At 43.6% G+C, this 16382-nt stretch overlaps 1 protein-coding gene across 1 annotated transcript; it reads left to right on the top strand.

The window, feature by feature from the left end:
* The first annotated feature begins 7256 nt into the window (after nt 1-7256).
* On the top strand, nt 7257-9583 carry LOC146758049 (myosin-binding protein C, slow-type-like). The gene is made up of 2 exons (XM_085518307.1): nt 7257-7598; nt 9454-9583. Exons 1-2 carry the CDS (start codon nt 7280-7282, stop codon nt 9525-9527), a joined length of 393 nt encoding a protein of 130 aa, XP_085374433.1. The 5' UTR covers nt 7257-7279; the 3' UTR covers nt 9528-9583.
* The last annotated feature ends 6799 nt before the right edge of the window (nt 9584-16382 follow it).

Below are 16382 nucleotides of genomic sequence, written 5' to 3'. Positions count from 1 at the left end.
GCCTGAGTCAGGATGTAAACCACTTTCTCTTTTTTTCTTCAGATGAAGCCATTAATTCTGTCAACAAGCCCAAAACGACTCCAGAAATATCAGTCAGTCCTTCTGAAGACCTGGAGCTGGTGTGTGAGGTGTCAGCTGCAAGCAGAGCTGTCGTATGGAAGAAAGATCAAACAGAGGTGAAGCAGGACCAGAGGAAAACCATCATCTCCCAGGGGACGCACCGCAAGCTCATGGTCAAAAATGTGACCCTGAAAGACCAAGGGAGCTACAGCTGTGAAACAAAAGATGACAAAGCAACATTCCAAGTGAAAGTCAGAGGTGAGAAAATGCTTGGAAACCCAGAGATAAAGGAAGGTTTCATTTGGTGTGTCTTGCATTTGGAGGATCAACTTACAGCCTCTCTGGTGCAAAACAATTTGGCTATAGGACTTTCTTTGTCATCTAGTGTCATAGCAACACTTTTCTACATGTGCTTTTCCATCCAGGAATGAATTACTGCAACAAAACATAGGCAAGGAGGGTAACTTGTGCAGCTCTTGTAGTCAGCTGGTGTCTGCAGGGTTACAGTGCAAGAGCACACCAGGCATGCAAGGAGTGAGAAAAGGGGAGGTGTTTGAAGAGATCTGGTTACAAAATTTGAATGACACAATGAGGTGGAAAATGCCACTAATCAGACTCATAAATGGCCTGGGTTGCAAAGGCCCACAGTGCTCATCCAGTTCCAACCCCCTTCTTCCTATGTGCAGGGTTGCCAAGCAGCAGCCCAGGCTGCCCAGAACCACATCCAGCCTGGCCTTGAATGCCTGCAGGGATGGAGCATCCACAGTCTCCTTGGGCAACCTGTTCTAGAGGGCCGTTCCCTTCTGATTTACTGGAAATGTAGAGAGACATCAGAAGAAAAAAAGATAAGGGAAAAGGTTCAGTTGTGCATGCAGGTGTTGAATCCCACGTTGACGACCATTTGTTCCATGTTCTGTAAATGTAATGACCAGTCATGAATCCATTGATACCTTTCTAATTGTCCGTTTCTCATTAGTCTGAGGGTTTAGAACAGAGGCAGATCTCTCACTCCAGCTGCAGTAGAGATTGCTCTGGTGTCAGTATATTTTGCACATGATCCAGTAATTTTTAAATTAGGCTCCAGATAGGCATGGGCACATCAGCTGCATTCTGAGTGACCATTAGTGAGCTGTCTGATGACGAGGGTTTGTCTTCTGTTTTATTTGTAGCTGCACTCTGCTGGTTTTTGCTCGTAAGTCAGCTTGTTCTCTGTTAACTTTACAGTTCTTGTCTTGTATTCTGAGCTGATCAGGACAGGGAATCTGTTTTCTCCTCTTCTTTCCTATGGCAGTGAACACATTGGAGCTTAATCCTGGTCAAGGTTTGGCATTTGATCAGCTATGTGGAGGAGCAACTGTACTGGGAGTCTACTGCCTTTCTGCTCACACAGACCTGGTGTCCTTGCAGGGCATAGCTTGCGTTCTGTTCCCTTGTAAAGGTTGCAGTCTTTGCTCTCTCCATCTTGGGGCATTCTGCTCCTTCAGTCCCTGGTGTGCAATATATCTCTGCTCCTGTAGTAGACAGTTTTGCTGCTGCCTGTGGTGTAGACTCTAAACCATCAGCTCTTACTATTCCCACACCACGTGGATGTGATTCTGGGGCCTTTGGATCTGTTCCGTGAGTTGTGTCGCTCATGTTTTTGGCTCAGGAAATTGGCACTTTCAGCAAAGAGTGGATTACAGACAGGGTAGATTTGGGAGGTATCTGTCAGAGAAAATGAAATATGAACGATGACAGAAAGACTATGGAAACAGCTGGAATCTACCAAGTTAATCCTCAGCAGCCAAAGCCAGCCCACATCTTATTGCAGAGGTGTAGGGAGAAAACACAGCAATGTAGTGCTTTTACACTTGAATTTTGCTAGCTGAGGGCTATTATTAGCTGTTTGCCTCAGAAACCAAAGGTTTTCTGTTCTCTTTCAGACCGGATGAGCTCATGGCTGCACAGGGTAATGTAATACCTCCTCCTCTGCCATACGTGGAGAGTGCTTGCCTAGCTACCGTTGCTGTATTTCTCATGTGTACCACTGTAACATGACGTGCAAGTCCAGCACTCACTGCAAAATGATGTGGTGTGAAAGTCAGGAGGGATTATGAGTACTCTTGGAGTGGTTGGCTCTTTCACTACAGAAATCCTCATCTTACTAGCTTCTCCCAAAGTGCAATGGCTTCCTGAGTCTTAATTTCTCCTCTTACCATTGCACTCAGAAAGATTTTCAGGGTTCCTCTACCCCAGGGTTCCACTGGTAGCACAGAACAATCCCATTTTAAGGACATGTTGAATGTTAGGTGCTGAGTGTTGAGCATTATGGGATGCAGATTAGACCTTCTTGCTTAAAAGAAACAAGTGCTGCACACCTTGGAAACCTATAGAAAACTAGAGTAAAAAGGGCTGATTCTGCCATCTCATTATCTCAGTATTTGTGGTGCATGCTGAAATCCTTATTTGAAGTGGGCCAAAGCTCCATTGCATTTGTGAGAAGTTTTGCATCACCTGGTTGGTCTAGGCCATGTTTGTTGTCTTGCTAATAAGCAACCCTTCTGATCTTCATCAAATCATTGTGGTTGGAAAAGACCACAAAGATCCCCACATCCAGCCTCACCCCATCCCACCATGCACACTGCCCACGTCCCTCAGTGCCACATCTCCACGGTTATTGAACACTCCCAGGGATGGTGACCCCACCACCTCCCTGCAAAGCTGTGCCACCACATCACCATTCCTCTTCAGAAGAAGTTTTTCTTAACATCCAACTTGAACCTCCCCTGAAAATCATCAGTCAAAACAGGGGCTGTTGAAGATGGGCAGAGAGAATGATGCTTCTGCAGTCAATACAAGCAGGGAGATCAAATGTAGAGTGTATCAACTGCATTCTTGCATTGGCTTGCTGCCCTGCTCCCTCGCCTTCAGTGGACTGCAGTGCGGGTGGTAGAGCTGTGGTGTGAATCCTGGGATTGCACGTACTGCAACGGTCAGCAGCACAGCAACTTGAGCTGAACTTACCCTCCTGGGCAGCTGCTGCCACTCAGAATTCAGACAGCATGCAGAGGAGAAAGTCATGAAGGAAGGGAAAGGGATGGCAGCAGAAGGCTTCACAGAGTGACAGCGGGGAGGAAGGAGATAGGGGACAGGTCCTGGAAGGGTTTGCCATGACTGCTGGGGAGCAGGAGCCTTCCCGGTCACCTGAGCTGGGTATGCCTGAATATGCTTGCATGAATGATCTGAATGAGTGGTCTTCCATGTCTCCACTGCAAATAAAAGGCAATGTCAATCCCCCTCACAACTGCTAGTCCTGCATTCATGCTTGGAGCCTCTGTCTTGGTATCAGCATCAGGACCCTGGGATCTTTCCTGGGACCCAAACAAGCATAGGAAGCTTATTCAAAATTGCTCTGCTGTTAGAAGCTGGCTAGCACTAGAGAAGTCCATGATGTAAGTGCGTCAGAAATATTCTGCACTTCTACAGCCTTTTGTAGGGCAAACCATGGAATAGAAATGGAAGCCCATTTATTTAGGGTTTATCTGTTCTCCCACGCCTCAAATAGGAACTAGCATGAACGCTCTCAGCAACCAGTTGTTGGTAAAAGGAGAACCAGATAAAACAGTGATTAAAGTAATCAATAAAAGATTCAATGTATCAATCGATCCAACTTAGCAAAGTGATTAACTGAATCACCTTAACTGAAGTGTGTATGCCTAACTAATTACACTTGATATCTTTCTGATGCTAACTCCATTTGTTGACACAAAGGGTAAGGTGGGCTTTAAACACTTTCTTCTATATGTGTTAGGTATTAAGAGGAGATGACATCAGCCAGTTCTCTGAAGAATCAGGGGTTGCTGAGAGTACAAAACCATGCTTTATGCATTAAACTGAGCTACAAAATCTAATGTAGGCCAAATATTCACCATATTAAGGACTATATCATTACCAAAGGGTAGAGTCAAAAGATGGTTTTCTGCTCTTAAATTTCTATGGTTTCCTGATTTTGAGGTCTTCATAATTGAGCTGTACTTGGCTGATATCCAGTGCAGAGTGGAGCAATATCAAAAAGACAGACAGATGAAGATCTGTCATTGTCTTCATTAGAAGAAATCTGAAAATTAGGAGTCCAAGCTGATAGTAAAGACTACCCAGAGGGATGGGATGACCATAGGGACTGTGCTGAGGATGCATTATAATGTGTGATAAACACTGTGAAGCAGAGTTGCTCCAGGAAATGGTCCAATACAACATAGAAGCAACTTTTAATGTCTTCCAGTCACAAGTTGCTCATATCTAATGTATATTTTACCCAATGTTTTCCAGTTCAATTCCAGAAGCAGAGGATGCCTTTATCAACAAGCAGAAGGTGCAGAAGGAGGTGAAGGCTGTACCAACAGAAAATGCCACGCTGAGCTGCGAGGTGACCCAGGAGAAGACAGAGGTGAAGTGGTACAAGGAGGGGAAACTGATCACCTCGAGCAAGAAGTTCAAGGTGGAGTCAGAGGGGAAACAGCGTCGGCTGGTGGTGAGCCAGGTGGAGAAGAAAGATGCAGGGGAGTACAGCTGCGAGGCTGCTGGCCAGAAACTCACCTTCAAGATTCATGTCACAGATGAGAGAAATTGTTTCGACTGTATTGAACCCCCCAACAAAGAAGGAGGGGAAAGTTAAGTGGTTTGACACATTTAACCCCAGCATTCAGTGATGTAGACAGTGCTTAAATTCTGTTTAATTTGTGTACATTCCTGTTTGCCTTCTGACGCTATGAACGCAGAGGACTTGGGTAGCCTCAGCTTAAGACAGGCTGGAAATAATTGGGGAATTTCCCTGGGGATCTCAAGTAGATGCAATGATAGCAAAATGAGAAGTCAATAATTTCAGGGGAAATTAAAGAATATTAAAGATATCTTCAGGGCACAAGCACACCCCTGCAAATGCTTCTTCCTAAATAGTCTCAGAGACAGCATTTGGTCACAATGCTAGACGGCGGCATTGGTGGTTTCTATTAAATTAAAGAAACCTGCAACTAAAAAGGTTTTCCAGTATTTTCTTTTGTTTTCTTCTCTATAGCAGGTACAAAAGAAATGCTTAAAAATAGAAAGGCTTCAAGCTGGTGCTTTTCATTCCAAAATGGAGGAAGACAGGCGTTCTATTTATTAGGAGAGTCTGATAAGAAAGTGGAAAAAGGCTTTTTACCAGGGTCTGTAGCAACATAAGAAGGGGCAATGGTTTCAAAAGTGAAGAGGGTAGACTCAGTTTGGACATGAGAAAAGTTCTTTATGATGAGGATGGTGATACACTGGAACAGATTGTCCAGTGCAGGTTGTGGGTGACTCATCATTGTAGTGTCCAAGGCCAGGCTGGATGGGGACCCTGGGCAGCCTCATTTAGTGAATGATGTCCCTGACCATGGCAAGAGGTTGGACTGGATGATCTTTAAAGCTTCCTTCTATACCCAAACCATTCTATGATTCCATAGGGGAAACCATTTTATTACTGCCTCTGAAAACTCAGGAGATATTAGAACTGTTTTCAGAAATAAGTAGGTGAGAAAAATACATTTCCTCACTATGACTTAATCACAAACAGAATTTAACCTTGACCCCTCACCTGGCTTTTGCTGGCAAAGCAACTTACAACTGTCAGCTTGTTTGGACAATTTAATGCCTGTCCCCTTGTATGAAACAGACTTTTCAATGACTGCGTATGCTGGTGTGCTGCTGGACAGTGGGGAAAGGGGTGTTTTTTAATTTTTGAAGATTTTGGAACATGATACTGGTGGAAATGAAAACAAGTTTAGGGCTATCTAAACTGTTTTGGTCTGGCAGGGAGGAAGTTCTTCACTGGCAATTGATATAGTTCAGATGTTGGCATTCAGTTCATAGCACTGTCAGGAAATGTGAGTGGGAAAGCTGTCCTCAACGGTACAGTCCAAAGACTAATTTGGGCATTTGGGGAAGGCTGTGTAGAAAAGATTCATGTCTTAAATGTGCCCGTTTGCCTTAAATTCCAGAAGCAGAAGATGCTTTTATCAACAAGGAGAAGGTGCAGAAGGAGGTGAAGGCTGCACCAACAGAAAATGCCACGCTGAACTGCGAGGTGGCCCAGGAGAAGACGGAGGTGAAGTGGTACAAGGAGGGGAAACTGATCACCTCGAGCAAGAAGTTCAAGGCTGAGTCAGAGGGCAAACAGCGTCGGCTGGTGGTGAGCCAGGTGGAGAAGAAAGATGCAGGGGAGTACAGCTGCGAGGCTGCTGGCCAGAAACTCACCTTCAAGATTCATGTCACAGGTAAGACAGGTGTTGTCTGAAATACAGCAGAGATCAGTAAAGTAAAATCTAGTTTCTATTATACAGTGATCCAGTTGCAGTAGTCTGTGCTGAGGTTTTTCCCCTATACTTGATTGCCTGGGTTTGTAGCAAGTATTTGGATTTAGTATGGCACAAAGACCTGTTTCAGTCTGTCTGTAGAACAATAATTAGTAATATATGTACAGTGGAAGCAATATTCAAGATATTATTCAAATCTCTCCTGTGCCTGAGATCCCAAACTGTAATTCTTGTTCACCGAAACATTTGACTAAGATAAGTATGTGCAGTGAGGCTGGAGTGCATGTTCTACGTGCAGCCTTTCGTGGCAGGAGAAGCAGGAACTTCTCCTAGTAGTACACTGCCTTTTTACTATGCCTTTATGTTGGAGGCTGCATCTGGATAGGTGAGTCTGCTACTCACAGTAAGAGACCTGGTAGAGCTGACTATTCCCCGAGCTCAAAGTAAGATAGATATCTGCAAATCACACACAAAGAACAAAGGACTGCGTTGGTGAGCATATTTCCTTTGTGCCTTTGACAGTCACAGTTGTGGCAATGGTAGAGGCCATGAGGAGTCTGTTCAGGAAGCCAGGAGTACTGTTCTGGGTCATGAAAAGGCAGCCAGTGGTTTGACTATCACACGTTTATGTGTTTTGATGTTTCACAGTGGGTCTTAAGCAAAAGGAACTCAGGTTTTGGTTGCCTGCAGGACAGATGTTCTTTTGGGTTCAATATGTTTGCATAGTGACTTGCAACCATGGGACTGGTGTTCAAGGACCCTCTTGGTTCCTTCAGTTCCTAGGTTCTTTCTTGCCTAGATTTGACACTTTGTTTCAACAGAAGAGCTGATATTCTCTATGAAGGCTATTAGTTTGGGCACAAGTGGTAACCTAAACCTGTTCCAACCTGTACATACAGACCTGCAAGATGGTCTCATTTCAGTCCTTCTGTTTTTCTTTTCTTCCCTCAGAGCCAAAACCTGTGTTTATAAACCAGGAGAAGGTGCAGAAAGAGGTGAGTGCTGCCCTGGCAGCAAGTGCCTCCCTCAGCTGTGAAGTAGCACAGGATCCAACTGGAGTAAAATGGTTCAAGGATGGAAGACTGCTTGCCTCCTCCAGAAAGTTCAGAATGGAATCTGTGGGCAAAACACGGCGTCTGGTTGTGGAGCAGCTGGAGAGGAAAGATGCTGGAGAATACATCTGCGAGGCTGCTGGCCAGAAGATGACCTTCGAGCTGGAAACAACTGGTGAGCATTCAAAAATTCTCAGCCAGGATTTTTTAGCCTTGTTGTGAACTGGGTTTTAGGGTGAACTCTCCGTATTCTTTGCACCTGACAGTGTGAGAATTTGCTCTGGCCCTTTGTGTACCTCCCCGGTGCTCAGCTGTTCCTTCCCTTACTTGGGGATAATGTCATTTATTCAAGGTGATGTCCAAACGGGCTTGTTAACAGTCCTCTGCAGTGCTTTAAGCTGTCATATGTCAGCCAGAATTTATGCATGTTCTATAGCCATTCCTACATGTTGAAAACACTGCACTGTGCTTAAGCTTCAGCATATGTTCCAGTAAGCACAGTTCCATTAATTCTAGGGGAGTGGGTGAATTAAGCATAGATCTGAAGGCTGCCTTTGCCCAGTGCAGAGATGGAAGGACTAATGTAGATTTGACTTGATATTTTCCCTTCTAGGATGGGAAGGAGCTCCGTCAAAGTAAAAAAGTGGGCATTACTTCCCAGGGAAATAAGAGAAGTCTCATTATTCACAGGCGGTGAACTCTCATTTTCTCTCTCAGTCTGCAACCAGGTTGGGTTGCTGTTTCAGTACTGGCTGTTTTATGCAGGAACTCTGCTCCTGAGGTTAATCCAAGTTGTATCCAGGCCCTTCAGAAGGAAAGGGAAATAGCAGCACAGAAATATGGTCTGATTCTGACATAAAGAAGTGCAGACCCGGACAGTTAAAAAGGATTGTGTGATGTTCAAGGGATTTTGAAGCAAAGACGTCCCCTAGGTAAGATTTGTGGCTGACCTTCCCCATACATTGTGGGCACACAAGCTAAGGAGAGACTAGTGATGAGCATGCAGAGAAGCCAATGATTCAGACAGGTTTGTAGTGACACGACATTGTAGAGTTCTGTCTATTTCTCCTTGGCATAGTTTGGAAAATAAAGATGAGGTGATGATGGTAACCAATATGGCTTCATCAAGGTCAAGCCATGCCTGACAAACTTGGTGGCCTTTCATGATGGAGTAACAGCATCAGTGGATAATGGGAGAGCAACTGACATCATCTACTTGGACTTATGCAGAGCATTTGATCCCGTCCTGCATGACATCCTGGTCACCAAACTGGAGAAAAATGGTTTTGATGGATGGACCAGTTGCAGGATAGGGAACTGTCTGGATGGTCACACTCAGAGAGCTGCAGTCAATAGCTCAGTGTCCAGGTGGAGGGTGGTGTTGGGACCAGTGTTATTTAACATTTTTGTAGGCAACATGGACAGTGGAATCAAATGCACCCTCAGCAAGTTTGCAGATGACACCAAGCTGAGCGGTGCTGTTGATGTGCTAGAGGGAAGGGATGCTACCCAGAGGGACCTGGACAGGCTGGAGAGGTGGGCCCTTGGCAGCCTCATGAACTTGAGTGTGGCCAAGTACAAGGCCCTGCACCTGGGTCAGGGCAATCCCAAGCACAGGCACAGGCTTAGAGGAGAATGATTTGAGAGAAGCCTTGACCCTGAGGAGAAGAGTTGGTCTGGAGGGAGGTGTCCCTGCCTATAGCAGGGGGACTGGAACTAAATGACCTTAAAGATTCAGTCAGTTCTATTGTTTTTCTACCCTTAATTTTGCTTGAAAGGTTTTAGAATAAATGAGATTCTGGTTTCCATGAAAACTGTTTGCAGGGAGCTCCATTGTAGCTAGTAAGTCTATCTTTAAGTTCAAGGGCAATAATGCATTGACTGTGTTGAAGAGAGAAATGACTCAGGAATGGATGATGGTTTAGAATAAAACATAATCCTACTTATTTTCTATGCAAATATGTGTAAGGAAAAGATGCTGCACTCAGTTCTGGAAATATCCTGACAAATATATCTCTAGTGTTTCACAGCTGGAGATATCAAGATTGTTAAACCACTGGAAGATGTGGAAGTGAATGAATATGGGAGTGCATCTTTTGTCTGAGATTTCACACGATGAGGTTCAGACCCAGTGGTACAAAGATGACAACAAGCTGAAGGCTGATGACAACGTCAGAATGCGGCAAGATGGTAGGGTGTAAGAGGGGGATCTTTCTCCTGAGTGGGGGGTGGGTTGGAGATCAAGCATATAAGACATCTGAAATGAAGAGGGTTCAGAAGGGAGTTCCCCTTTTGTTTTGGGACTGAGGTTAGGGTGGAACAAGTGACATGGTGGGGTGCTTAGTGTGGGAAGTGTGATGCTATCCCACCATCCCACACTGCCAGGAGCAGGTAGGAAATGAGTGCAGTTATTTCCAAAGTGGGGGTGAACAGGGCAGTCAGTTCACCTCTCCAAAGAGGTTTTGTCTGACAGTGAGTGTGATCCTTCTGTATCAGGTACTTTGAAGGTGACGACGGCCACATTTGGTCAGTCCTTGTAGAAGCCATGTTTAGATTACACTTTGGTGGGGATGTGGACGTGGGGGAATGGGTGGTTTCATTGACATGAGAGAACAGGCAGTGATGCTGTGAAACCAGATGGATGATGCTCAGCCTGGCCATGTGCCTCAGAGCTCTTTGCTCAAGGAAGCAAAGTGTAGTTGTGGGTTTGCTCTCAAGAGCACAGTTTGGTAGGGATGAGCTGGCGGTTGGACTAGATGACCTTAGTGGTCCTTTCCAGCCTTAGTGACTCTGTGGTTCTCTGCTTCAGGAAAGAGCTAATCGCTGACTTACACACGTGTCCAAGTCAAGGATGCAGCAGAAATAAAATCTTGTAGCAGAAAAGGCAGAATCTTGTGAATCTTGTGCCCATCTTACAGTTAAAGGTAATTATGCTTCTGATGACGATTTTGATTAAATTATCTTATATTATAAACGAGCTAACATCCTTTGCTTTAATGTCAAGGAAGTTAAACACCACCAGGACCTTTCACAGAAATAAAAACTCCTACCTACCTACCTTTCTGCCCACAAAATATCCAGCTTCTCTTTTGGAATTTACTTTTGCTAAGTAAAACAGATTATTTTCTTAGGAGGTTGATTTTCTACGTTTAGACTTCAGATTTGTGTTTGAACGTTGAGGGATAAAAAACATAGCTTGACTTTTTCTTCATTTTCTCTCGCTGTTTGAAAAGAGCACAGGGTTGTTTTTGTTTTTGTTTTTAATATATACAATGTTAGGGTATATATATGATGTTAAGTGTGATAAAGAAAAGGGAGACATTTGAGTTAGCACACTACTCAAGAGTTCAGTCCCCAGCTTTGCCACTGTTACAATTATAAGGGCAAGAACTTCCTGGAAAATGAAATTCTCCTAAGTAGAGTCATTACATTTGAGCTACAAAGACCTTTACTAGGTGAAAACTTGTTGTTCAGAGCTAAGTTGCTGTATTTAACCAAAGTAATTATCAATGTCTGTGTTTCATTGAACCTCTATTCCATTTCGTAATGTGAGGAGTTTGATATTGGGATGGGAAGGTCATGGTTTGATTTAGATGTTGGACTGGGAATTAGAAGATCTGGGCTCTCTTCAGGTTGTCAGTCTTATTGTCTGACTTCTTAACAACATTCCTTTCTTTATATTATTTTTAATGATGTTTTATGGCATTTTGAGCTGATAGGTGTAGTGTTCATGTGCAGTAATGCTGATGTGAGTAAGTAGGGTGATAATGTAAGGGTTTTTTACATTCCTTCTCTGCTTTCTCTTGTTCCATCCTTCTTAAAGAGCAATCCATTAGTCTAGTAAAGGAGCTGTGTGATGAGGATGTGACTGAGCCTGAAAAAGCCAAGTTTGAATGCGAGATATCCATTCCTTCTGTGAAACCTCCCAAGTGGTATTCCTACGTGGGGAAGTCTAACAGGCTGGCAGAAACTTGATTATGCAGCAAGAAGGCACCATCCACCAGCTGACCATACCGAAAACCACCACTGATATGACAAGCACCATTCAGTTCTCAATTGGCAAATCAAAATCCACAGCCAATCTGCTTGTCAGAGGTAACATATCCTGGCTTGGTTTACATCATGAAGATGAAGAATTAATTAACGTACAGTCTTCCTTCACTGGGGTCTTTGAAATATTGTGTGTGTGTCTGGAGGGTCTGCTCCATTTCCAAAGTCATTGGACACTAAATGAGACAGCTGCATCTCAGTAAAAGATCTGTTTGAATAGTTGTGATATGCTTACTATTCAGATCTACAGAGCTGAGGTTTTGTCCTTGGCTATAGCAAAGAAGTCAAATCAGGTGAAATTAATTGTATTTCTGAACTAGACAAGGTTAAGTTTGGTAGCACCTAAATTTGATGCAGTTTGTCATTGATTTCATCTGAAAGAAACTTGCAGGCTTTTTATCTGCTGTTGTCCCCAGCATAAGAGTCTCCATTCACATCCTAAAGTACTTGTTATATTTTCAACTCACTCTTATTTGAATAAAAGCCTCAACAAATGGGAGCAAATTAATAAGCACAGAACAAGAGCTGGACCTTGCATTTGGTAGATAATATACAGTATTACTTTATAGAAATGTAGTCAATGGCATTCCCTATAGACAATCGTTTGTTTTATCTTTGGAGTGGTTCAAAAAACCATTGTGAACATGACATTAATTGGAATTGAATACATGCAAGAGACTTTCCTCTTCTTCCAATTGTCCTCATCCTTTCTTCTCTTCCACCCCTGCTTTGCAGATTACCATATACAAATCACCAGGAAGTTGGAGGACAAGACAGCTTTGGAACATCATTCTGTCATCCTGTCCTGTGACTTCAGGCCTTCTCCAAAGGTTGTGAAATGGTTCAAGGGCCACACCCTCATCAAGCCCTCTGAGAAGTACAAGATCAAGAGGGATAAGCATTCAGCAGAGCTCAAGATTCTGAAGCTGAAGCCCGATGATGCTGGTGTGTACAAGTGCAAGGCAGGAATTGCAGAGACTGAGGCCACGCTGACAGCTGAAGGTATGAGCAGGGAGGGTGACCTCTTCCATGTCCTATTTCACCTTAGATTTCTCTTCTTGAGGTTGATTTCTGCCGTTCTCTACTGCTAACTTTATAAATGTATAGTCTTCACTGAGAAGATTACACAAAGATCATCTAGTCCAACCATTCTACCACATCCCAGTATGATTTATAGTAACAGTGGTAACAGTTCACCTTGTTTCCCCACAGCCTGCAATGTAGAAGTAACGAAGCACCTGCAGGATGTGGAAATTGAAGAAGAGAGCTCTGCTGTCTTCTCCTGCGAGCTGTCCCATGATGACGAGGACGTGGAATGGTTCCTGAATGGTTCCTTTACACCAACACTTACAATGACATCAAGAACGTTGGCAATTGCTGCACACTGACAATGAAGCAGGTTAAGCCAGACAAGGTGTCAGCGCGCCTGAAGGTGATAGGTGGGTCTGATCACACCCCTCCTGGATGTAAGAGATGCTAAGGAGCTCCAGTTCATTCTGTTGTGCAGCAATCCTGCTTCTAAAGCTCACCTCTCTGGGGCTCAGATAGCCACCAAAGTCATGAGGGGCTTTCTTCCAGTGATTTATGGAATTAAGGATTTATGACTGCAGGGAGAGATCATTCAATGTGTGTTTTGCCTCTGGGATGACTAATGACCAGGCTGTGAGCAACCTGATCTAGCTGTGAATGTCCCTTTTTATTGCAGGGGAGCTGGGCTAGATGGCCTTTAAGGGTCTCTTCCAATTCTAAGGGTACTGTGATTCTAATCTGCTCTCCCCAGCAATTAAGCTCTTTTACTCTATGCGCTCAGAGTTTGAAGGATTTCCTCTTTCTCCTTTCTTTTGCATTTGGTGGAAGTTTTTTCCCCAGTATAAACATCTGATGTGTGAATTAGAAGACAGATAAGAGGAGTCAATAATACAGGAAAATCAAAAGTGTTCCTCTTAATCCTGTGGCCTGCTGTATGAGCTCTGCTCCATGTGAGGGCAATGCCAGCTCTCCAGCTTTAGAAGAGCTGCATCCCAATTACTTCATATGATATCAGTCCCACCCAAGGCAATGCAGGCTGTCCCTCCTGTTCCCTGTATTCTCCTACTGATTAGTTCAGAATTCCATAAAGCGCATTCAGTCAACAGACATGAAACCGCTTTAGGTTCTATCTTGGTGTCGTCAGTAGTGGTGAAGATTTATTTATCCCTCTTTAAAAATCTGAAAGCAACTGGAAATGTCTGATCTTCTTTATCACGTTGTTCTGTTTTGCCTGTTTAATTGCGGAGAAGCCTGCTGTCTTCATGAAGTCCTTGGATGATGTTTTTGGTGAGGAGCGGGGTGTGATTAAATTGGAATGCGAAGTCTCTAAAGAGAAGGTCAAACCAGTGTGGAAAAAGGACGGTGTTGTGCTCCCTTCTGGCAACAAGTATGAGCTGGTACAGTCTGGGAAGACCCTATGTCCCCTTATCCATGACTTCGAGAAGTCAGATGCAGGTTTCTATACCTGTGATATTGGCACTGATGTTGCCAAATCAAAGGTCGGCGTTCAGGGTAAGTACTGTGGAAAGTAAAGGAGTGCTGAAAGCACATTCAGTGTGGTCACTATGTCTTACACCTATTCCCCCATGAGCCTTAATAGTTTCTACAATAGAAGTGTATTACTGCAATTTAGTGCAGTGATGTCTGGAAAATTCCCATTGCTTTTGATGTAAATGTTTGTCATTTTGCCATGAAAATCACCAAAGACGTCAAGAATGTCCTGGAAATGTTTCCTTTCAAACCATCCCTAAAATGGAGAAATGGTTTGAACACCAGTAGGGGTAGGATGGTAACAAATGAGCTAATAGAAACAGTTAATTTCTGTTTCTATTAGCTCATTTGTTAGTTTCTATTCTATTAGTTTCTATTAGCTCATAGCAAAATCCTTTTTCTCACGCAGCATCTTAGAGTTGTCCTCTCTGTTAGGTTTTTCCCTCTGTAGCTCATTGAATCTTCATTCTGCTCCATGGACTGAACTGCTCGCCTTGTAGTTCTTCCAGAGCAAAGACAAGAGATTCACGTCTCTTTTTTTTTATAGCTTTCTGGTAATTCTGAGTGGAGAATGTCTTAGAGAATACATCAGTAAGGAATACAGCCATGTTCTGCAAATCCTGAGTTAAAACACCAGTACTGCTACTCATGTCAGTCACAAATGCCTTTTCTCCATATAAACCTCATACTAACCTATGTCTTATCTTCCAGAGCTGAATATTGGCATTACCAAACGGCTGAAAAACACTGAAATCCAGGAGGGAGAAGATTGTACTTTTGAATGCATTCTCTCCCATGAAAGCATTGATGAGTTCAACTGGACACTGACTGGAAGCAGAGTGGAAAGTGGTGGGCGATTTAAAGCTTCTAACGTGAGTCGGAAATATACTCTCATTATCAAAAGTGTGACTCCTACTGACGCTGGGGAAGTCGTTTTTACTGCCCGTGGTCTAACCTCCAAAGCCTCTCTGTCTGTGAAAGGTAATGAGATGGGAGAGATTTTGGGGCCTGATTCCTTCAACTGTCTTCTGATAAGATTGTCATGAGAGCTAACTCATAATATGGTTAAAGTGAATAGCAACCTTCTACTTGAAACTCAAAGCACTGAGAATTTCTCTTAAAAATAAGTAAAAGGAGGAAACATTTTACACAAATGTGAGTACTACCCAAAGCACTGGGGTAGTGTTGGAAATGGGCATCTCACTAAAGCTTGTTCCATTACCAGTAAATCAGGAATGATCTGTTGAGGGAACTGTGGGAGCAAATATCCTCTAAGTATAAGCTGAAGGGATGGCCTTCACATCATCTAGCTGTACAACAAATTCCTATCTAGAGCATGTGCATCTCAGAGCATCATCCGAGGCTCCCAGTGTGATGAGTGGAGAGAAGAAAGAGGCAGTTTTCAGACATGGTTCATCATCCTCAATTGGGTAGATTTAAGAGAGAATAAATGCTGCCTGGAATTCTATTGTCTGTACTTTGCAGATTACTGCTGGCTGTAGGATGGCGTCTGTTGCAAGTGCCTCTCTAACTTATCTCCTGCATGTAGATGCATATATTTTGAGAGAGGCATCCTACCCTAAGTGTATGTTACTCAAAAAGCATGTTTTCTTCCAGGAAAACCTACTGAGGTTTCAAAACAGCTGGAGGATAAGACAGCAGCAGCAGGGCAGGACATCAGCCTGAGCTGTGAGCTGTCAAAACCGGATTTGAACATCAGGTGGTACAAGGATGGCAAAGCAATCAGAAAAAGCCAGAAGTACGACTTGCAGCAGGAGGGAACTGGGGCCATTCTGATCATCCATGACTCTACTGCCAAGTACAGTGGGGAGTACCCCTGTGAGACAGAGGACTCCATAACAAAAGCCAGGGTCACTGTGCAAGGTGAGTTGAAAAGCACACTGGGGATGGCATGTAGAGAAGTCGAGGTAAATATCTGCAGCCTGTGGGTGATGTTTTTCTCTTCTGTTTCCTTGAGCAGGATCAATTCTTAGTTTTCAGAAAATATGATGGATTTAAATCTTTTCCTTAAAATAATCTGGAAACTGAATGATTCTCCAGTGTGATGTGGATCTGGGCAGCCTGGTCTGGTGGTTGGTGGCCCCTTGGAGGGGGTTTGAAACTAGATGATCTTTGAGGTCCTTTTCTACTCAGGCCACTCTATGATTCTGTGATCATTCTATGATTCTATGATCTTGGGTGTTAGTGAGCCAGGAAAAGATGGCAATCTGAATTAGTCTATATTGAATATGTGTAATCAAAACTATATGCAGTTCATCAGATGAGATCCTACCAGTGCATGTATAATGGTATTGAACTTTCCAGATATCTACTGGAATTATCAAACCTATGTAAATGGGTGGACTCTGTGGTCTTCTTAGACTCTTTG

This window comes from Coturnix japonica, chromosome 17, assembly GCF_054131305.1.
Source record: "Coturnix japonica strain WE chromosome 17, WE-NBRP24, whole genome shotgun sequence".
In the NCBI taxonomy this organism is placed as follows: Eukaryota; Metazoa; Chordata; class Aves; order Galliformes; family Phasianidae; genus Coturnix; species Coturnix japonica.
This window is presented reverse-complemented; position numbering and strand designations above follow the sequence as displayed.

What these genes read in the sequence shown, in the direction of transcription:
- LOC146758049 (XM_085518307.1), top strand. Translation starts at nt 7,280, where the DNA reads ATGGTCTCATTTCAGTCCTTCTGTTTTTCTTTTCTTCCCTCAGAGCCA. An exon ending in CTTCGAGCTGGAAACAACTG is followed by an intron (nt 7,599 to 9,453) that starts GTGAGCATTCAA and finishes AGTGTTTCACAG; the next exon opens with CTGGAGATATCAAGATTGTT.